Source organism: Musa acuminata, chromosome BXJ2-10, assembly GCF_036884655.1.
Source record: "Musa acuminata AAA Group cultivar baxijiao chromosome BXJ2-10, Cavendish_Baxijiao_AAA, whole genome shotgun sequence".
Taxonomy (NCBI): Eukaryota; Viridiplantae; Streptophyta; class Magnoliopsida; order Zingiberales; family Musaceae; genus Musa; species Musa acuminata.
Window position 1 is genome coordinate 3,611,327 of NC_088347.1, and position 22,866 is coordinate 3,634,192.

The following is a 22,866-nucleotide window of genomic DNA, read 5'->3' on the forward strand; positions in this document are numbered from 1 at the left end:
CAAAGAGTGAAGCACTCATACAGGACATCCTTGGTGTCTTAAGTCTAAGGACGAGATACACCACTAGGACTACGGAATCGCTGTCTGACAATAAGGCATCATCAACCATCCAGCATTCCGTAAGCGGATCAATCAGTGAACTCATTCTCCAATGAGCACCTGTACTGTATCCCTAGTGTCCCTACACAAGCAACTATGAGACCAGCTGCATCCATCATATGGACGGGTATACAGCACACCAATCTGTCCGGTTATCACGATATCTCTCTCGAGTAACCTATGACCGGGATTATTTAGGATATGTGTTTAAAGGTGAATCGATCTCACTATCGTGATCTCATCACGATCCGATTCCCATTGCATAAATCCAAGGACATCACAATATATGTATACATTTATGTAATAGTTACAAAGTGATATATGACAAAATATAATAAGCAAAAAAATTCTATATTAAGTCATACGTGCCATCACTCACGTGATTGGCTTGCTGGACACCTATGACTAGCAAATTATTGTCCAGCATGTCATTGGTTCATCGACGCTTTATCCGATTCTTCAACGCATCGTCCTCTCTTACGGCCTATTGCCCAATCGGTCAGTTGACCTCCACAACTCCGATTTTCTTGGTGCAATTTTCGTTCTTCTTGACCCGATACCCGAATCCATGTCCCGAAACCTTCTGTTGATATGTTGACCGATCCTTCAGCTCAACGTCCAATCTTCTGACATGAGAATAAATCAACTAAAAAAATATCTATGTTTTTTCTTAAATTATAATATTTTTATTAATAAAATACGGTAACTCAACGAGAAAAGCTTAGCAAAAACTCATACAAAGTCTTGATAACCAGGTAGGTATTGTGAAAATAAAAAAAAGAATTTGCCCAAACAGAAAACAATACAAAAAATCCGTGATTCGCGCGGCTGATGATGTGGTGGGGGCGAAAGAGCGACCAGCGACGGTCGTGATTCGCGTTTTTTAACCTATCCCACCTCTGCAACCTCCTTTCCTCGTCCTTCCTCGCCCGTTTCATTCCCCACCTCTCGCGGATCTTCTTACGTGCGCCGATCTTTCCTCCGCTCCTCTCTCCGCTCCTTATATCTCGAATTCCACTTCAGTTTGGTCATGTCATCGCCGTTGGCTCCCCGATCGCCCCTCCTCTCCGCGAGCGGAGCTCACGCCTCTCTTCTCTTCTTCTGAGTAATCTCAAGCTCGGAACTAAACCGCGTTGATTTTCTCTTTCGAGAATCATACGTCGCAAATTCGGGGATAGGTTAATCATGTCATTCTTCTTTCATTTTTTGTCGAGTTTTCTTAGGTTCTTTGTTTAATCATCGTCTTCGTTGAGCGGCCTCCTGGTTATAGTGGGATCCGCGACGGATGAATGTATCTTTTGGTATTGTGTTGTTGGTTTCTTGAATCTTGATAGGGTTACGCTCTCTTGAGTGATGATCTTCTTGGTCATTACTAAGGTCCAGCCATTCGGACAATTGGTCTGGTTTCCGTGGAACTAATCCAGGTATTAATTGAGGGAATTCTTGATCATGATCGACAATTACTCAAATTGATTGCCTGTATGTTTCATGCTTTTTTTTTTTCTATTAAACAACCTGTATGTTGTAAATGTGGCTCCAAACACCACATGCTACGATAGGAAAAGGTTTCCAGAGAAGGGCACGCCTTTGTTCTTAAAGCCTAGGAAAAAGTTTCCTATGCTTTTATTAGGTTTGCGTTTATTTTATTACCAAAGAAGCTTAAATCTATCATGTTGCTGTTGATGACTTCGTGTCATTTACCTTTTATTTATGTTGATCATAGGGATTGCACTATATATTTTAATGAACAATAAAAGTTGAAGATGGAAGATAAAATGGTGGAATTCCACATGAAGTAAAAGAAATTTACTCATAATTATTTGATAAATGCTATTTGTCATGGCTGCTTCTAGATTTTTTTTTTCTTGTCCTGTAAAACTGAATAATGGGACCACAAGGCCTCTAGTAGTCAATGCAGGAACTCCTGTTATTTATTAGGACTTTATGGACCCAGATTATCTGGAAAATAGGACTGAATCAGTGAAAAACAATGACTTTGTAGATTAAAGAAAGTCAAGATGCAAAGGTTTAAACCCCTAAATTTAGACATTCCAAAAAATTTCTATAGAACAGATACCTAGCTTTCTCCCTAAAGTAATTATAAATCCTTAACCAGTATAAGTAATTGTCACTCTGGAGTCCAGCAATCCTAATGGTCTACCTTCTAACTGGATATCCAATTGTTGGTTGTGGGTAAAACATATTTCTATATCCTGACTTATTAAGGCTCATTTTTTTTATTTTAATGAGGAAGTGCCTTTTCTCTGTCAAAGCCCAGTAGCCTTCTTGACCTTTTTCTTCCTTAAGATGAATTGATAGCTTACTTTAGTTTGACGTACGGTTCACAAAAATGGATCCCTCCCAGGTAATCTCTTTTTCTATATTCTACATGGCATTTTCCAGCTAAATGTTAAACTATTGCTTGCTAGTTTGTACTTGCATATTAGATTTCCTGCTTGAGTAAAGTATTATAGATACTATTTTATCTCACATGATTTTTTGTAGTTGTCTAGTTTTGCAAGATTGTTTGACTAGTGTTGGCTGTCATTTTACTGCTGAGTCTGTAGCTAAGAATCCGTGGAACAAGATGTGAAAGAGTTGGCCACAGTATATATTAATTCCTGATGATTGTTGACTAATGACTATGTAAATTTCATCTGCAGAACACATCTTTTTTTTTTGCATAATTGAGTGTTTCAAGTTTTGTGAAATTGTAAGGCATATCTTTCATCTGTGGTGATTAAAGAAGGCCTTTCAAGTGCACAATGTCTAGTTCTACAAAATATGTCGATCCTGCATTTCAGGGAGTTGGACAAAAAGTGTATCCTTATTATAATTTGTAAAAAGCAAGTTATTTTCAGCACTAACTGCATAAAGTTTCTAGCTGTCTACTTAACAATTCTTAGAGGAACAGAGATCTGGCGGATTGAGAACTTTCAACCAGTGCCTTTACCAAAGTCTGATTATGGTAAATTCTACTCTGGAGACACATATATAATTTTGCAGGTACCTTTTCCGTCTCCCTCTTCTTTCTCTTTTTCTTTTCTGTCTTTTGATCAAGGATTGTGCCTTTTTACTAACTTAAACAAGTGAAATTAGAATCCTTGAGACATGCAAGATTCTCTAGGATTTTTGAACTTTTCACTCTAGTGCCAGCTTGTACATTATTTAAGTAATTACAGTTCATGCATGTAGTCTCTAAAATGAGTCTACTAGTTTTGTAATTTTGTTTATCTGTTAATCTATCCACTGAGAGATTACATAGAACAATTATTTCCTTTTTAATTAAATGCAATAATTTTGTTTCTTCTCTTATCCTTTTTCCTGGATCAGGTGATATGTGGTATATTTTACTGTCTAGCGAGTTGCAGTCCTTGTTAATAGGTAGAGCTTGCATGTGAGTTTATGTTTGTCAGGTTGAGATGGATTGAGGATGAGTGTAGGTGCAGGAGCCAGGAATTACTTCTCTTCTCTCCCCAAACATCTACTGATACTGTTTTAGCTGGTAACCCTTCGACTTGGAATTTTTATGGGGGTACGTGGTGGTCAGCTTAGCATCGCACAGTGCTTGTGATTTATGGTACTGAATTTAAAAACTTGACGGTGGATTTGATCATTTGACTTTCTTTGACTATTGATGTGCTACACTGTGGATATTGGACAGTATTAATCAAGATCCTGTCTGAAAGGAAACAGAATTGAGTAAACCTAAACATGGGGCTCATGATAAGTAGCTTTGGAGTTTTACAGTACAGATAACTTTTTTATATGGATCATTGGCTATTGATAACAATGGGAAGCCAGCAATGTTGTGCATTTGATTTCCATTTTTGACACCAGTTGCTTAGTCACAGTAACTGAACTCATGGATTTATATGTTTCTTGTGCGTTCAGGTCTTCTGAGATTCTAATGGTTGTATGATGGCGGAGTTCGTCTTAACAAAAAAAGTTGGTGTAGTTGAATTGCATGATCTTTAAGTGATATTTTGCTTTGTTTTATGTCTATTTTGCATTAAATGAGACACGTGGTAACGTGGTAACATCATGAAGATAACTGCCAGATGAAGTCACAAAGATGAAACCCTCTTTCCCATCGCTTTGTTGGAGAAAAAGATTTAATCTGAATATGATGACATGACATTGTTGCCTATAAAATGTCTCAGGATCTACTTCACAATAAAGTTTGACTACCTAAGTGTTTGTTATTGATTATTGATTGATGATCTTTTAATGAGTTGATTTATCATCCTTCTATTCTGTACTTCTTCTGATAAAAGATTGAGGAAGTAATTAAAAAATTAAAAAAATAAAATTAGAAAACACCACAAAACATAAAATAAAAATATTCTGTTATAAAAGATTCTTTAAAACTTCATATTTCATAGTATCTCTCTCTTTCCAGAAAAAAAATGAGAATCAAACATAAAAGATAAAATAAATATAAAATAAATAATAAAATGACTCATAAAAAGTGACTAGTGTTTATTAGAAAATAAATAATAGTTATACTATATTATAAAGAATTGATAGTTTAAACTATTATATACCATTGCAAAGATTTAAAAATTATCAACCATTAGTTTTCAAAATAATGGTAATCCTCACAGAGGTTCTCTAATTACCATGAAGTGAAGTATAGGATAATGCAAATATTTTCTTGTGTGTGAATCATATATCATCTACACCCTCTCTGATATCATTCCTATTTTGTTTATCCTCCCATTAACTCTTTTTATACCCTTTCTTCTCTATATTATATAAAGTTAAATTGCAGATATTGTAATCATGATTGTAGAAGACAAATTAATAGTTGTAACGTAAAGCAAATACTAGTATTCACTATTTCATGGTCATAGTCAGATTTTTTTCTTGTCTTTCCGCTATCTTGGTGTTCGTTCATCTTTGCCTTCCCTCTCCTATTCTCTTTCTTCCTTTCAGGTTGTACAATTAGCACATTTGGTCAACTCGAATTGTGTTCATTGATTCTAAATGTTTCCCACCAATTACCAATCATATCACCAAGAGACCAGCGAAATCGGATTGGCCTTGGATAATACAGATTGTTGTATTGTGTCAGGATTAGCTACTACAATGAACTATGCTGACAAGATGCTAGACCTACAAGTAGGGAGATTGTAACACCTCAGTGGTGTATTGGTGATGGTCTGTGCTGTGGTATGCATGACCAAGTGGGCCTACTACTAATTGCTTAAGCTTAAGCATTTGGAGCAATGTAGATAAGGCCCTGTTGAAGTTAATAGATGACTGAATATATCAGCTTGTGCCAGTAGTTCTTTTTCATATGGTGAATTAACCATCTCTTCTACATTATTTCACAGCTTTTAACTAAAATCATAATTAAGGAATCATTTAATATCCTATGTTTTATTTCTGCAACTGCATTACAGATATTCTTGTTCATTGTAGTGCAAAAAATAATTATTACTTGTTAGAATTAAATCTATATGTCACTTTTTACGTTGGAAATTTGGCTTTATTACAGAAATAAATTTCTCCTGAGGATCTTCTGTAATGTATATAGCTGTGAATGTGCATCGACACCTCTGTATTCATTAATGCTATCTGCTTCAATTTTTTTATGTGGTGAGTTACTTGTGGCAGACAACTTCTGGCAAAGGTGGTGCCTACCTTTATGACATTCACTTTTGGATCGGAAAAGAGTCAAGCCAGGTATGCCAATTGTACCTAAGGAGACTAGAAAAGTAATATATGATTTTATTTGATTCAAAGAGGAAGTTGAGATCAATGTTCAAATTTATTTTTTGTTTGATTGATCACAGGATGAATCTGGGACTGCAGCAATCAAGACAGTTGAACTTGATTCTATTCTTGGAGGTCGTGCTGTTCAGCGCAGGGAGCTTCAAGGCTTTGAATCTGACAAATTATTGTCATACTTCAAACCTTGCATTATTCCTTTGGAAGGAGGGTTTGCTTCTGGATTCAGAAAGCCAGAAGAGGAAAAGTTTGAAACACGATTATATGTTTGTAGAGGAAAACGAGTTGTCAGAATGAAACAGGTGCTAAATTTTTTCCATGATCTGTTGGATAGTTTTGATGTGCAAAATCATGTGTTGCATGCTTGTGGTAACTTCCAGAATTTTGATTTCAAAGGTTCCATTTGCTCGGTCATCACTGAATCATGATGATGTATTTATCTTGGATACTGAAAAGAAAATATATCAGTTCAATGGTGCTAACTCTAATATTCAAGAAAGGGCTAAAGCTTTAGAAGTAGTACAATATTTGAAGGACACCTACCATGAAGGAAAATGTGATGTTGCTATTATTGGTGAGAGAACCTGCTTCTTATGGAATATTCCGTACATGTGAGCATTTTTTTTCTTTCTGCTAACACGTGTTTTGCTGAATAAGATGATGGAAAGCTCCAAGCTGAGTCAGACTCTGGCGAATTCTGGGTCCTTTTTGGTGGCTTTGCACCAATTGGCAAAAAGATTATCAGTGAAGATGATGTTGTTCCAGAGACCACTCCTTCAAGGCTTTATAGGTATACATAATTATATATTTTTACTCTTTGCATGACAGTGCATGTATGACTTTTATACTGTATGTGATGCTTTATTTTGTTATAGATACTCCTAGTTTCAACATATATCATTGTTGCTTGTTAGGTAACCTAGTTGCTACTGGACTAAATTATTATTGGAAGTTATCATGCCTCCTATTCAATTGTGACCTTTTAGTAGAAATGTCTAAGATTATATGAACATGAATTTAATCATAACAGTGTTTCATGTATACTTTTCGAGTGTTATTATATTTTTTTAGAGAAATTACCTATATTCTTGTTAGGGTAAGGCTGGTTATATTGATTCTCCCTAGATCCCATATTGGTGGGAGCCTGGTGGGTTGGTTTATAGTTTAATTTATGTTTCAAATTATCAGCATATCTTAATTGCCTCAAATAATTATATTTTTGCTCATTAGCTGCCTACCTAATAAAAATACAGATTTTTAATAATTTGCTTATTGGAGTTCTGTTTGGGTCATTTAGCTCATCTTTTACCTTACAAGTTTAAACTCTCTCTCTCTCTCTCTCTCTCTCTGTATTCTCTCTCATCCATGAGTTTCTTTAGAAAGATCAGTTATGAAGAGCCATCAACAGGGGGCATATTCTCATCTATGGATATCCCTTACTAGGGGAAAGATGTTTTTTCTTTAAAATACAATAGTACATATCCTAAATAAATTGGTTTCTTTGCTTATTTTACATTATCTTTTATTGCTTACTTTCCTAGATTTCTTTCTGTGATCATCATTTCAAGGTAATTTATAACCTATGAGTTTTTAATGTTTTCTCTCTTAGGCGATGTGTCTGACCATAATTTATCTTCCTGTGCATTTTCACTGTTTGGTGTGCTTTATAATTGCTTAGAGAGGGAAGGGTTCTGGAAACTTGGTCTCAATAAACCATTCAAATTAAATGGAGTACTACATCTCAGATTCTTGTCTGGTTGATGATGGCAAGAGAAAATTATTTTGGGGTTTGATACAAGAATCATCAAGTCTGATAAAGATCTCAAAACTAGAGAGGCTAACAGGAAGAGTTAACTGGCTTCTTTCGTTTATAAGCTCTACATAGATTGGTTGGAAGTGCAAATGCATACTAGACTTGCTATGATTATTTGTTTGGAGATTTTTCTTATTCTCTCGTTATCTAGAGCAAGTATTTTAATTTCGAATACAGGCGGTATGTATCAGCCCGCCAACAGACTGATATGTGGATCATCCGCTATCGGGCGGTACCATTGATTGGGGATGTTTTTGTCCTGTTATTGCCCGAAAATCGGTTGGTAACAGTCGATTTTGATCGTTGCCGCTCGCTACCAGGCTGTATTAGCCGAGGGAGAAGGAAGAAGAGGGAGAAGAAAAGGGAGAACCTGAAGATCTGACACCGCTTTCCCTCGACGATCCCGAACTGTCGCTGCCCTCCCTCGCCGGATGTGGCAAATGAGATGTTGCCTCCTCCTCGTCTGAGGTGACGAGGCCTCGACGAATTCTCCTCATCCGCGCGGGGAGAAGAAGCCTCGGCGACGTCACCGAGGCTTCGTGGGGAGAACGCTCTGTTTCTTCTCCTCGTGTAGGGAGAAAAAACCAGAGAAGAAACCTCTTCTCCCCACACAGAGAGAAGAAACGAGGCAACGTCACCCTTTTTTATTATTTTTTAACCTTTTTTTATTATATATATGTGTATATGTATACCAATTCTTCTCCTCGGTTTCTTCTCCCCGTGTGGGGAGAAGAAACGAGACGACGTCACCTTTTTTATTATTTTTTAACTTTTTATCATTATATATATACATATATATTATACACACATACACACACACACACACACACATATATATATATATATATATATATATATATATATATATATACAAGGTCTGTCATATCGAAGCGTATCGCCCATATCGGTCCGATAGGTTATTGGTACGCGGACCGCCCGGTACCGCTACAGTGCTATAGTACTATACTGTAGCACTGCTTACAATATGAAAAAAGTATAAAATTGTTCGGTAGACCAGGGTGTACCGAGCGGTACACCCTGATGTACTACCCAGTACACCGGTACCGTACCATACCGAGCCCTGATCGAAACGTTGGTATGGTACGGTACGGCGAACCTTGTATATATACACATATATCGAGTGGTACGCCGAAGCATACCACACCGTACTGAGCTAAGATCGAAACTCCGGTATAGTACAAAATTACAATCCTTGATCTGAAGGCTTTCTTTTAATCATGTTTATTGACTTATTGATGTTAAGAAGGAAAGAGGATTACTGTGACTCAAATGTTACCACAAGGGGGGAAAACAGTAAGAAGGAAAGAAAGGGTGCTTCTTTCTACTTGGTTAAAAAGCTGTTTCTTTGGTAGAAAATGACGCATGGTTTCACATTGAAGACCACAATTGTCTTTTACTTACAGCAAATCTTAATTTTAGAATCTCGTTCTCTGGATACATATGCTTTTGATTATTCCAAGTGTTAAATTATGCTTTTGAACACCATGAGTTTTTTCCTAATATTAGAAGGGAGCATTATCATGTGTTCATATGCCATATCAAATGTTCTAGATAATGATGGCTCTGTTCTTTACCTGCTTTGCCAAACTGATGGGAAAAGAATTTAGTTTGTAAGAACCATGACTACTTAGCAAATGGATCTTAGCATTATATTTTTACTTTTTTATCTTGGATACCAGCTGAGCAACATGATTTACTTCTGTGATAGATTGTCAGTGCTCTTGTCCTTGTTTTATCTTCTTCGAGTCCATTGTACTATTTGTTTATGCTTTTGCAAACATGCATGAAAACTTATTATTGCTAATTTTTTTTTGTTGCTTGAAGTTATCTTTCTGGTTAAACTTAAACACATACTCAGTATGTGTATAATGCTAAACATATCGTGCATGTAATTTTCATCTATTCTAATTTGAAGTTTTACTAGTTTACTAGAAATATTGAAGTTAGTTTTGCTATCAAGTGTTATATAGAAGTTTTTTGTAGTATCGTTGATGGTCAACTGAAGCTGGAAGAAGGTACACTTTCTAAAGCAATGTTGGAGAACAATAAATGCTATTTGCTGGATTGTGGGGCTGAGATATTCATTTGGGTTGGTCGGGTGACACAAGTTGATGAGAGAAAAGCTGCCAGCAAAGTTGCAGAGGTTTTTTTCCTTTTTTATTTTGCAATTCTGGTGTGTGCTTTTAAATATGTTCTCTTAAAGACCTTAATCTTTTCAGGACTTCATCATCAGTCAAAATAGACCAAAAACAACACGCATTACTCAAGTTATTCAAGGTTATGAAACACATTCATATAAATCCAACTTTGAATCATGGCCTGCGGGTACAGCAACAGGAACCTCTGGTGGAGAGGAAGGACGAGGAAAAGTTGCAGGTATCAGTAACAATTTTGTTAATGATCTGAACCATTGACTATGATTTTGTTCATTCTGGATAATTTTGTATCATGTTATGCTTGGGTAGCATTGTTAAAGCAACAAGGTATTGATATCAAAGGACTCTCAAAAGGCTCTCCTCTAAATGATGAAGTTCCTCCTTTGCTTGAAGGCGGTGGAAAACTTGAGGTTTCTTATTCATTTTTGTTAATCTTATAGATACCTGCAAGTGAAGCTAGATAGTGATTTTTGAAATTCTAAATTATAAAAGCACTTTCAGGTTTGGCGCATTAATAGCAGTGCCAAAAGTCCAGTCCCAAAAGAAGAGATTGGTAAATTTTACAGTGGAGATTGTTATATTGTGCTCTATACGTATCATTCTGGTGAGAAGAAAGAAGACTACTACTTAACCTGTTGGATGGGAAATGATAGTATTCAGGTAAATAGCTACAACCAAATCTCATTGAAGAAGGAAAAGAGGAGTTTTTCAACTCAGTTCTTTGAATTATAATGTGATTAACTGTAATATGCTCTACCATCTTGTAAAAACTAATTGATCTGGGTTAGAATTTGTATGCTTATTATCCATTAATTAGCAAATTTTGATGAAATATTCTGTTTATCTTTGCATGTATATTCAATTTTATGATATATTTTTGCATCATATTTTACCATCTTTCAGCCTAAGAAATAGCATCCTAAACTTTGTCCAACAAGGTCAAAGATCAAGTCTGATTAAACTGTTAATGCTAGGCTATGACAATATTTACATTACAAATCAAACCCCATAGTTTCTTTTCTCTCTAAATTTTCAATTTATGATTTACCCTGAAAGAACTTCAACCCCTTTTCATTGTCATGTTTGAACCTAACATTCTGTGTTTTTATTTCACCATCTTTAACTGTCATGACCACTCTACCAACCATATGAAGAAACTTGGAAATCTACTTGTGATGCAAACTCAAGAGATGTACATTAATTTGCTATTTCAGATGGAAGCTCTTATTCCAACCAAAATTGCATGTCTAGGTTTAAGAGTTATAACTAATATCACAAAAACAATTCACTCAGCTTTTTAAATAGGCTTGGTGTACTTGGTGCCATAATATGATATTATTTCTTTCTAGGATGACCAAATGATGGCTACTCAGCTGTCTAATACAATGTGGAGTTCCTTAAAAGAAAGACCAGTGCAGGTATTTCATACTTTTAATCTTTTACTCAGAAAATGAGAAGGAGAAGAAGCTTTATTTGAACCATGTCTCCTGCAGGGCCGCATTTTTCAAGGAAAAGAACCGCCACAGTTCATTGCACTCTTTCAGCCCATGGTTGTTTTGAAGGTATCAATACCCTAATTTTAATGTTATTTATACAAAATTACAGAAAAAAAATCTGTTAGTGCCATTCTTTTATTGCCTAAAGAGCAGGAGCTATCTTGTTGAGTAAAAACTTTTTGTTGCATAGGGTGGAATCAGCTCTGGTTATAAAGAGTTCATTGCAGACAAGAATCTGAATGATGAAACTTATACTTCTGATGGCATTGCACTAATGCAAGTATCTGGTGCATCAGTCTACAACAATAAAGCAGTTCAAGTTGATGCGGTATGATATGTGAATCTTACTTATTAGTACATTTTATTAATTTGAAGCTTGTCCATTCTGAATATTGACAGATTAGCAAAACAACTCTGTTAACTGCATATCTCAGAAGTATAAAATAAATAATTGTTTTGCATAATTATGTCATTATGCATGCACGTAAAGAAGTAATTGGTTTTCTGGTGAGAGCACATATGCTGCTACCAATATGGTTAGCAACTTAACATGCCCTCTTTGTTGGCCAACGCATGGATAAATTACCCTGGTCATGTGTCAATGTCATCACCATTGCTTGGTAAAGTCCAGCACATGCTGGATTGTGTTAGCGGGCATCATGATCTCTAGTTTAATTGCTCGAACTAGTTTTATTATAATGGATAACAATATAGTATAATATTCTCAACTTAATAATGAAATCTGAAAAATGGAAGTCGGAAAAGAAAATATTGATAGGAATCCATATAATATTCTCAACTAATAATGAATTTGATATTTTTGCAATTTTGGCTAGAAAAAGAAGGTAACCACCTCTATAGAGTAGTGGAAGTTGGAGATGGTTACCATGGTTTACAGTTTTGGGTGCTGGACCCATGCCGGTCTTCAGCCAAATTGGTAAGGGTCTGATATGTGTCAGCACACCAACACATATTGTGTACTTAATATGTCACTATGTACCATGGTGGGACTCAAGGATTTCGGCAGTCAAAAATTCTAAATAACCCCAGCTCATGGTTGTTTCCTACCTTTTAAAGATTAATTAAAACTAGATTCATATAATTCAAGTGGTTTAAGTCTGTAAAACAACATATATTACATTGGAACATGCCATTGTAATATACGGACATCACAATACACAAATAAGTTAATAGTCATCTAAGCCATTGTATGAAGCAAGGTTCTGAATACCGTACCGTACCAGTATACCGATCAGCCATTGGTACGGTACATACCGAGCTGTATTGAGCGTACCAACACATGGTACACTAAGATGTACCGATATACCACCCGTACTAGTCCGCTATCGGACCGGTATATACCACCCGTATCGAGCGGTATGGTACAGTATTGGAAACCATGGTACGTAGTAAATGATTTTATGATGAAATCATATGCCTAATCCTACCAGTTCGATTGCAGGGTGGGTCGGTCAGGTAGATTTGTAGATCAATACAGTATATCTATGGGACTCAAGTATGAAGCTGCTCCCATGACATCTGATGCTGATAAACAGTGTACCATGACTTAACACATGAACTCTGTGTGGTAGGATGTTCCCCAGGCAAGTAGGATCGTGGCAAATGCGGCTATGTAGGCTGTAGTATGCTTGAGCCATGTCTATCACAATTGTACTCTTGTTGCATGTCATAAGATATGTTTGTCTCTGAAAAGAATGAGCAACTATCACCATGCAAGGATTCACCTAATTTTATACGCTCATGTTTGGGATAGATCTGCAAGGGTAAGATCTGCATTGTTTATTATTATGGATCATGCCCTATTTAAAGTGTAAATTGAAGATAGATCTTAGAACTCTGTCTAATATTGGCCTAATTAAGCCTAAAATTAGATTATCAGGCTAAGAAATAAGGACCTGATTAACCTAATTTTGAAGAAATATTCTGCTGGATCTTCAATTCCAACATTCACCTTGAGAATTTGGGCTTCTCCTTCAACTAATTTTTCAATTTGAAAGAGATTTGAGTGAAAGGAAAGAGAGATAAGAGGCAGGTTTGGGCAAAGTGATTGAAGATATGGTTGAAAAGTCCTCTTTTACACCTCTCTTTGAGGTAAATTACCCCTAGGTGGGCTTACTGCTTGATTCACCATGCTTACCAGCACGGTAAGCCCTGTTCCACTACCGGACTGCTTGGTTCAGGGCGGTCTGCGACTCAGTCAGCTGGTGGACCAGTATATGCCTCCTGGTATGGTATGTACTGGTCTGGGTGGAATGTAGAACCATGGTGCTTACCCTTGTTTCCTGAGCGAAAATTGCTCAAATATAAAGGTATCTTTTGTAGATTACTTGCTATGTTTGACCCATTTTATCCATTTGAACTCTTTCTTGAAACAAGAACTATTATGTAGCAAAGTTATGATAGAAAAGCAACTTCAGGAAGATTAAGATTGAGCAGATGAATTATGACAGACCAATTGGAGGGGCAAGTGATGAAATCATTCTGTCTGAGCCCAGAATTTTTCCTTGGTGCCATCCTTAGCTTATATAGTACGAGAGATAAAACTTTACTTCCTGTCATTCTGGGTACCTTATCATCTCACATATTACAAATTAAGCCGGTAGTCAAACGAAAATTTAAGTGGTGTTTAGAAGTAATTCACAATTTTAAACATTTTTATATGACTCAATTCATAAAAATAATAAAGAAAGCTCTTCCGATTCTATTGTCCAACTTAAGTCGATACGTGGAATATCTTGGGACATTGAAGGGTTTTATGCTTACTTGAGAGCATGGTATGCAATTTCAAATGGTATCGTTCGGTACGGGTGGTACGTACTGGTCCGATGACATACCGATACACGGACTGCCCACTACCGGACGGAACGTATTACGGTGCTATGCTGTAGCAGTGCTACAGTACTACAGTAGAGGAAAAAATATTTAAAATCGTTCGGTATGTCCTGGTGTACCGCTCGGTACACCGGTACCGTACCATACCGAGTCAACCTCAAAATATCGGTACGGTACGGTATTACATACCTTGCTTAAGAGCACAGAATAATTCACATGGCAGCTAAAATTTGTTATTGAGGCTTATGGATATTCTATTATTGGTTGATCGTCCAATGCAACATGCTTAGCTATTTCTGTAACTGACTTCTACCAGTAATATATTAATAGATCATCAACTAATGAATAACTACCAGGACTTCTCACTATATGCATAATAGAAGGTATAGTTCAACAAAGAGGGGCACTACAAGACTTAACCTGGCACTTGACATGCCAGAAGGTTGCAAGTAATCAATCTTGGTTTCCTCAGTAGCTTCTTAAGCTGTTCAGGCCACATTAATAAGCCATCATGGCAGATGATCACCATGGAACATTTTCATTTTTATTTAACAAAAGTATTGTCCTCATTTAATGGCAGATGAGCACCATGGAACCTTTCCATTTTTATTTAACAAAATATCATCTGCACTTAGATTGGCATTTCTGTGAAAGATTCTTTGTACATGCATATATGAATTTGAGTTGGATGCATGAGCACTACAATACAATGATAATCATTCTGTTTTAGGTGGCATCATCATTAAGTTCCACAGATTGTTTCATTTTGCAATCTGGGAATTCACTTTTCAATTGGAATGGAAGTTCAAGTACCTTTGAACAACAACAATGGGCCGCACAAATTGCAGAATTTCTAAAGGTAAAGCATGCAAAATGTTGTATAATATCTGGGTTGATTTGTTATCATCTTTAATCGTTTCATGTCAAGCCAACATACACTTCTTTCATTTGAGAACCATGTCATTAGACAATTAACAGTGTACAAACTACAAAGTACTTAGTTTGCAAAAAATAGAAGAGGATAGAGAAAGAGAACGAACGTCAGAAAAGAGATAAATTAAAGTCAATGGAACTTCATTATTCAGATTAAAACCTATTACAATTATCTCTAAAATTTGTTTAAGACTTTATAGACCCAACTTCTAAACTTACTGAAGGAATGAAACTTTTCGTTCTTTTGGAGAAGTTGTAATTCCACATACTCCCATGTAAAGCCACCTCTAGATTTGAACTTAAATCTTAGTTGTAGTATGAATATGAGAACTTAATAAAAAAGTAAACAGTTCATTCTTAGACAGACATACTAAGCAAACTAAAATAACTTATGGGACAGTAATATTTATGTTTCTCCAAACCAGGGTAGGATTTCATTGCAACTTGCATTAATACAACTCTAAATAGGATTTTGTATCCCTTTTGAATAATGACAATTTGATTTGACTCAAAAGAACTCAACTGTAGCTTTTGTTTATTGTCAATTCGGATTGGCATGCCGCCCTTATCATTATTGGTAACTTGTTTAGGCAATATTTAAAACAAAAAGGCACTTATTCCTTGTTTTTTTCAAATTTAGCTTACATCCATATTGCTGATTTCCATAGTGGTTGTTCCTGGACAGCTGGTAAACCACTCTTTCATAAATGATTCACAGTTCATGTTTTAGAGATTGTAAATTAAAGAATCCTTTCATAAGGAACCATTTTTTTTTATGAATGATTCACATTTCACAGTTCCCATTTTAGAGCTTGTAAATACAATCATCCTTTTTGTTTAAAATATCTATAATCCAATTGTTCTGTTTCACTGTTCCAGAATGTTAGTGGATACTTCTAATCAAGGTTTGAAATATCGTATCGTACCGGCGTTTTGACATTCACTCGGTACGGTATGATACAGTATACCGAGCGATATATCATTCGGTATACCGCTCGGTATATATATATATATATATATATAATTTGATGATGTCGCCTCATTTTTATATATAAAATATTTTTTTTAAATATTTTATATATATATAAAAGATTTTTTTATATAAAATATTTATATAAAAAATATTATATATATAAAATATATTTATAAAAAGCGACGTCATGTCGCCTTTTATATATATATATATATTTCCTTGTCTGGGCGACGTCGTCGAGGCGACGTGACGTCGCCTTTAAAAAAAAAATTATATATATATATAATTTTATTTTTTCCTTCTCTGGGCGACGTCGCCTTTAAAAAAAAATTATATATATATATATATGTATATATACATATATATATATATATACCGTCCGGTAACGAGCGGTCCGTGTACCAGGCAGTATTATTCGAAACTGCATACCTTGCTTCTAATATGCCAACATTTCTTATATGAAATTTCTGGAACTTCAAAATATCTGTTCTGGCAGCTGCAAAAAATGCAGTATATATCTCAGTGATATGTTGGCAGTGTGACCAGAATTTATGAGATCATAAAAGAAAGGTTCCTTATGAAAGTCAGAGATTGCTTCTAGATTTTAAAGTCAGAGATTTGTCTAAATTATCAGCTTATAAATTGCTGCAACTCGCTTGAAGGCCATGGAATAGTCTTGTTGTAAGTTGTTGTTTAGGCACTTAAGACTATGCATAAACATCAAAAGCTAAATGATTTTACTGATGAAATCAATTTACTTAATACTCCTAATAATCTTTCAACCTTGTCTTGATTAGAGAGATGTCTCCAATGTTGTAAAAAGATTAAAAAAATCAAATTTAGAAATCTCTGCTTATTAGGGAATCATTATCTTGCTACATATCATGGGAAGTTACTAAGTATAATTGTATTCTATATGATTTTTCTTTTTTTGTTTTCTTGTCTTTCCCTTTGTGTTTATTTATTCTAGTAGATAAGTAGCTGCATGATGCATACATACATGCATATCATGTAGAGTAATAACTATAATCAACGATCGCCATCTTGGCTAGTGTGGTCCAAGTTCTAGCATTATCTTATTTTTGCGAACAAAAGACAATACATAGTCAAGATGATCATTTTGGTCTATGCTGACCAGCATAGGTGGTTGTGGACTGTCATTGCACAGTATGTACTAAGCCAGAAATGTATCATCATGGTTTGTGTGAATTACAGTGTATAAATCTTTGCAAACAGAAGAGAAAGCTAATAATAAATTAGTAATCAATCTCAAGTTGAATATCTTTGTTTAATTACTGAGCTTCTTTATATTGTTTATCTGGCTCTTACCTGGTGAAATTTCTGTTCTCAAGATGACCATGTGTTTTGATGTGTATGAAATAGTGTTTCTTTTTTTACTTTTTACTATTGTAGATCTTTTGAAACCAAATTCTGTACCTAGGAATCCTATTTCTGGTGTCTTATAAACATCAGTGAGAGTAGGCACAAGTTTTACTTGGATTACTTGAGGATAAACTAAAACATCACTGGCATTCTTCTAGGTTGCAGTACATAGCTTTGATTTTGCATAGATTTGATTTTGACTGCCTTTTCAATTGATATGACCACATAGTGGAACTTTTGATTGAAAATTGGATTGTGTTTGAAATCTTTCTTTCTAAAAAAGCTTGATGGAAATTTCAAAACCAAGTAGCTGCAGTGTTGGAGCATGGTTTAAATTTGGTAGAGCTTGGTGCAAATTGTTTAAGACTTGTGGTGTTGGTTCACAACTAGCCAATTTTTTGTATCTGTTCTGTGGTGGTTCCTGTTTGGGTCTTTGCATAACTGTATTATTGTTTATTTCTACTGTCATTTAATTTCAACAAACAAGAAAGTAGAAAGGTTGCTCATTTTTATTTTTGGCTTATCATAGAATGAATTTGCTTTGACCTATTTGTGAATGGGTTAGCTTTAGTGTGCCAAATTTTGGTTTTGGAAAGGCAAGCTTTTTATGGACTTTGATGGTCACTGACATCATTCCTCGACATTATTGAGGTACCTTGCCTGCATCACTATATCTATAAATCTATAAATATATACACTCATATTGATATATCATATATGTATGAATATCTATAAGCATTTATGTGTGTGTGTGTGTGTGTGTGTGTGTGTGTGTGTGTATATATATATATATATATATATATAAGAGTAATTTCTTACCAACACCATGAATACAGAAAATTATTTTTTCTTCTGCAGCCAGGTGTTGCACTAAAGCATGTAAAGGAGGGAACGGAAAGCTCTGCTTTCTGGTTTGCTCTTGGTGGGAAGCAAAGTTATACCAGCCAAAAGATCAAACAAGATATTGTTAGAGATCCCCACTTGTATACCTTTTTGTTTAAAAAAGGTTTGATAAATTTTAGGAATATATCTTTTGATGAATTTCCAAGACTACATTTATTTTGATTTATTTTTCATCAATCTGATGTTCTGATATCTTCTATTCATTTGTGGTCAAACAACCTTCACCAGAAAAACTAGAGGTGAGTGAATGCTTCCAACTGTAATGTTTGATGGAAATTCTCATGTATTTGGTGAACACTCTAGTCTTGCTTGTATATTCCTCTGTACATCTTGCAGGTTAATGAAGTCTTCAATTATTCTCAAGATGATTTGTTAACTGAAGACATGTTGCTGTTTGACACCCACGCTGAGGTCTTTGTATGGATTGGACATTCTGTAGATTCCAATGAGAAGCAAAATGCATTTGATATAGGACAGGTACTGGCAGAGCTTTCTTTTTATTTGTCATACTAGAGTTTGCTGTTGCAACAATTAAAGCTACCAAACTTCTTTTTTCAGAAATACATAGAGCTTGCAGTGCCACTAGAAGGTTTATCCCCACATGCACCACTTTATAAAATTACAGAGGGTAATGAACCTTGTTTCTTCACGACATATTTCTCTTGGGACCCTGCAAAGGCTATGGTATGTTTTATGGTTGAGCTTTACCTTGTATCATTTTTATTGAATAATTGTTTCTTATCTCTTCAATCTCAAGTAAATTAAACATGCTCAAGTTGGTGTGACTATCTGGATATAGTAGATGTAACTGTCAAGAACTTGAATAAATTGAGAAGTTTACTATGAGCCCCAAAGAAAAGAGGGAATGACTGATCTTGGCTGGTAAACTGAAGGTTGAACAAAGGATTTCAAATTAGTTGGACAAATATCCCAGCTTAAAAGAGCCTTCAAATAGAGTGTTCTCTAAGTATTTCTAATAGCAAATTTTATGGCAAAAATCATATGATTATATACAAAAAAGAAAAGAAAAGAAAATTCTGATGTAAACTTATTATGAATAAAATAGACTAAAAAGTAAATTGACATAAGCAAACCCAGCTGCATCTTTTGCTCTCAGTCCCGGATCTGCTTGTGGTGATTTCCAACCATAATGTGGACCTAAAAATGCCTTCTCTTTTACTGATCTTTAACAATCTTGCTATTTCTTGTCTTTCTCCTGTACTTGGGGGAGTAAATTATTGGATGTAGATATACTTTTTTTCCTATTTAATGAGAAAGGCATGAGTATTTTTGAAGCCATCATGTTGAATTCTTTTGTCATGCATGCATCATCTCCTAAAGCTATGGATGTTTATACTATGCACTAAGTATATGCAAAAGGTTATGTATTTTCTTGGTGTCAAGATAAATTTGTGACTCAATGTTGCTAGCTTTTATTGATGCAAATTCTTGTTATAATAAGAATAGTAACCTTTTATTTTCTGATTTGTACTGCATATACTTTATATTAGCATAACTAAGAATAGTAACATATGATACAGGTTCAAGGAAATTCTTTCCAGAAGAAACTATCACATCTATTTGGGACTGGAATGCATGCTTCAGAGGTACATATTTATTAGCAAGTTTACACAGTTATACCCCATCTATAATCAAGCTTAACTTTATCACTTAAATAAGAAATTAGCTTATGAAGTTGCTTGTACTAAAATTAACTGTTAAGCTAGCAAAAGCAACCAGAAAATGAAGAGAGAAAAAATAGTGATATTTGAAAGCCTGTCTTTCTAGATCTTAATTATGTATTTTTTGTTTTACTCCTCCAGCAAGAAAAGGTTTGCATACTTGTTCTAAAATCTTCCTTGCATGTGAGTTCTTTGTAAGCAACTAGTGGTTTCTTTTCTTCTTTAACTCAAAATAATTATATACTTTCTAATGTTGCTATTTGTAAATATCCATGTTAACTTGTTTTCTTAACCAGATTGAGCCATCCATTATCTATGTATATTAAATTATTAACATTTGGATTTTAGAGTTTAGCAAGACTTGCTGGGTGCTGATTGTACATAAATCCATGATTACTTGGAACTATCACTTGCTGTGTTGGTATTTGGCCATCTGTTGCGCCACAATATATATGATAGTTAATACTTAATACTGTAATGGTAGGTTCTTTCTTTCCTCTAACTATACAGTATACTGAAATATAATTTGAGTCTTTGACTTATATTTTTTCATCCATAAATCATTTTAAGATAAGGTTTCATATCTGAAGATGTCATGTCAGACAATTAACAATCATCAGGACTCAGGAGTGCTGGCTGACACAAAATTAAATAACAGCTTAAAAGTGTCGTTAGTGTGTACTAAGGTTTGTGTTATTAGTAATTTAAAATTTGTATCATTTGTTTTTCAATTAATCGTAGTGAAATAGATTTTTATGTTTATATATATGATAGAATTTTCTCTTGCAAGGGCCTTCTTCTTCGAAGGAAGAAGGTATCACTCTTAGAGCTTGACAACTTCAATATTTTGAGAGAAAAAGAAGAGAAATGAGAGATAGAGAGAGTTGGACAAGAGAGAAGAGATAGATAAGAGAATGAGACAAGGAATAGAGAAGAAGAGAGGAATTTAAGGGGATTATCATTGATAACTTTAGTTTTTCTTTAGTGCTTTTAAGATTTTTAATTGTAGATTCTCATCCCTTTCCTCTTCTACTCATAAGTAGGAAATAATAGAGCTTACCACCATACAAGTTGAGGGATCAAAAGTTATTCCTGTATACCCAAATCTCACAGACATTTATAAGAAAAAATATATAGCCTCACCTATACTACATTAGAGCTTCTTGATACTAATTTGGCTTTAACTAGCATGAAAATACAAATTTACTCCCCTCAGGCAAAAGGGTTAGTTGGGGCTCAATTGGATCTTGATTTGAGTCTTAACTTGAATCTTAACTCAATTCTTAAATTGAATCTAGTATGATTGAGTCATCATCTAACTATTTTTAAGCATCAGGACTCCACGAAGCCACATAAGTGTTGTGGGGTATAGTAACAATAGATGCATATGATATTACGTTATGGCTTCTACTGAGTTTTCTAGGTTGATAAAGGGCTCTTGGTACTTAGACATCTTAGATCAATGTAATTAGACTAGGATTGATTGGAACACTAATTTAAAGAAAAGCCAAATACTACTACATGGTAAATTCTATATCATATATATAATTTATTAAATTGAAGGATATATTTAAAACTAATTAAAAATATTAAAATGTGATCGCCAATTGTTAAATCTTCAGGCCTCTTTCCATCCATCATCAGTTAGGATTTTCCTGTAAAGCTCCAACTATTTGGCATCAGTTATATGGATCTTTTGATGCCTGTCCATCCATAATCCATATATGGGTTAGGATTTTGTGCAATTATTTTAAAAAATTTTTGATCAAATAATTTCCATTTAGAGTTGAAGGTTGGTCCCTGCAGTTAATAAGTTTGGGTTTATACCAATGGGTTGTTGAGATGCAAGAAATTGAGGATTCCAATTTATAATATCATTAGATGTCATCCTCATACCCTTTCATATCTATTTTTCTCACTCCCTCTATCTCTATCTCAATATCCTCCATCTCTCTCTCTTCTTTTTCTCTCACCTCACACCTTTTTTTTTTTCTCGCACACTCTTCTCGTTACGGCAACTGAGTAACAATAACAACAAGCATCATATTAGTGATAACAAGTGAGGTTAATAAAACTTTGTAGGAAATTCCCTCTTTCTATATTATACTCTTTATCCTTTCCTCCTTTTTCTTCCTTATTCTTTTCAACTTCTTTTCTTTCTTTTTTTTATCATCTATGTTTCTGTCAGTTTGTTCATTGGCAGTGTCATTCAACTTAAATTTGTTGGATTAGCTGACCTTGATGGGAATTAGTTGTTTTTGCAGTTTCTATTTTATTAAAAAACATTTAAAACAGAATCAAGACTGTCTAGACTTGATTGGATAAGCTTGATTGGATTGATTAGCAAAACTGGATATGCACATATACTCTCTTTATGAATAAATATTTGTTTTTTGATTTTTTAAGTATTTCTATTTGTAAATAAATGATTGAAAGACATACTTTTGGTCAAATACTGAATCTGTTAAAGAATAGTACCTGCTAAAAGATTCTTTTACATTCATAATATGTAAAATGTTTAACTTCAAAATTATGATAGATAATAGATAAAAAAATTGTATAAAAGCTAACAGTGAATTGTAGTGTGGAATTATAGAATATTTCATTAAGATGACTTATAATAGATAAATAATGTTCATACCAAGAATTAAAATTTCTATCCAGTATTGATATCCGTTAGTGGTCAGACCATACACTATATCAAGTGCTAGTGTTGCATCCTGTTCTCATGGCGATGGGAATTGAAAACACAGTATTACAATGTTTGATTTTTGTCGTTTCCACTTTCCTTCTCTATTTTTTTTTACCCCTCATGGTT

At 34.6% G+C, this 22,866-nt stretch overlaps 1 protein-coding gene across 6 annotated transcripts in view; it reads left to right on the forward strand.

Moving 5' to 3' along the window:
• The first annotated feature begins 949 nt into the window (after window positions 1–949).
• LOC135585870 (villin-2-like) overlaps window positions 950–22,866 on the forward strand; it is a 36,865-nt gene continuing 14,948 nt past the window's right edge. The window contains exons 1-20 of one of the 6 annotated variants that reach the window (XM_065127668.1): window positions 950–1,523; window positions 2,763–2,920; window positions 3,006–3,105; window positions 5,722–5,790; window positions 5,901–6,137; window positions 6,232–6,409; window positions 6,493–6,625; window positions 9,653–9,812; window positions 9,889–10,045; window positions 10,135–10,235; window positions 10,327–10,485; window positions 11,175–11,243; window positions 11,319–11,387; window positions 11,512–11,649; window positions 14,905–15,033; window positions 18,322–18,469; window positions 18,595–18,605; window positions 18,703–18,843; window positions 18,925–19,050; window positions 19,908–19,973. In XM_065127668.1, coding sequence (XP_064983740.1) covers window positions 2,865–2,920; window positions 3,006–3,105; window positions 5,722–5,790; window positions 5,901–6,137; window positions 6,232–6,409; window positions 6,493–6,625; window positions 9,653–9,812; window positions 9,889–10,045; window positions 10,135–10,235; window positions 10,327–10,485; window positions 11,175–11,243; window positions 11,319–11,387; window positions 11,512–11,649; window positions 14,905–15,033; window positions 18,322–18,469; window positions 18,595–18,605; window positions 18,703–18,843; window positions 18,925–19,050; window positions 19,908–19,973 — 2,247 coding nt within the window. In that variant the 5' untranslated portion in view covers window positions 950–1,523; window positions 2,763–2,864. The remainder of the gene's footprint in view (window positions 1,524–2,762; window positions 2,921–3,005; window positions 3,106–5,721; window positions 5,791–5,900; window positions 6,138–6,231; window positions 6,410–6,492; window positions 6,626–9,652; window positions 9,813–9,888; window positions 10,046–10,134; window positions 10,236–10,326; window positions 10,486–11,174; window positions 11,244–11,318; window positions 11,388–11,511; window positions 11,650–14,904; window positions 15,034–18,321; window positions 18,470–18,594; window positions 18,606–18,702; window positions 18,844–18,924; window positions 19,051–19,907; window positions 19,974–22,866) is intronic. The other 5 variants (XM_065127667.1, XM_065127669.1, XM_065127670.1 and 2 more) reach the window with 5 other exon arrangements.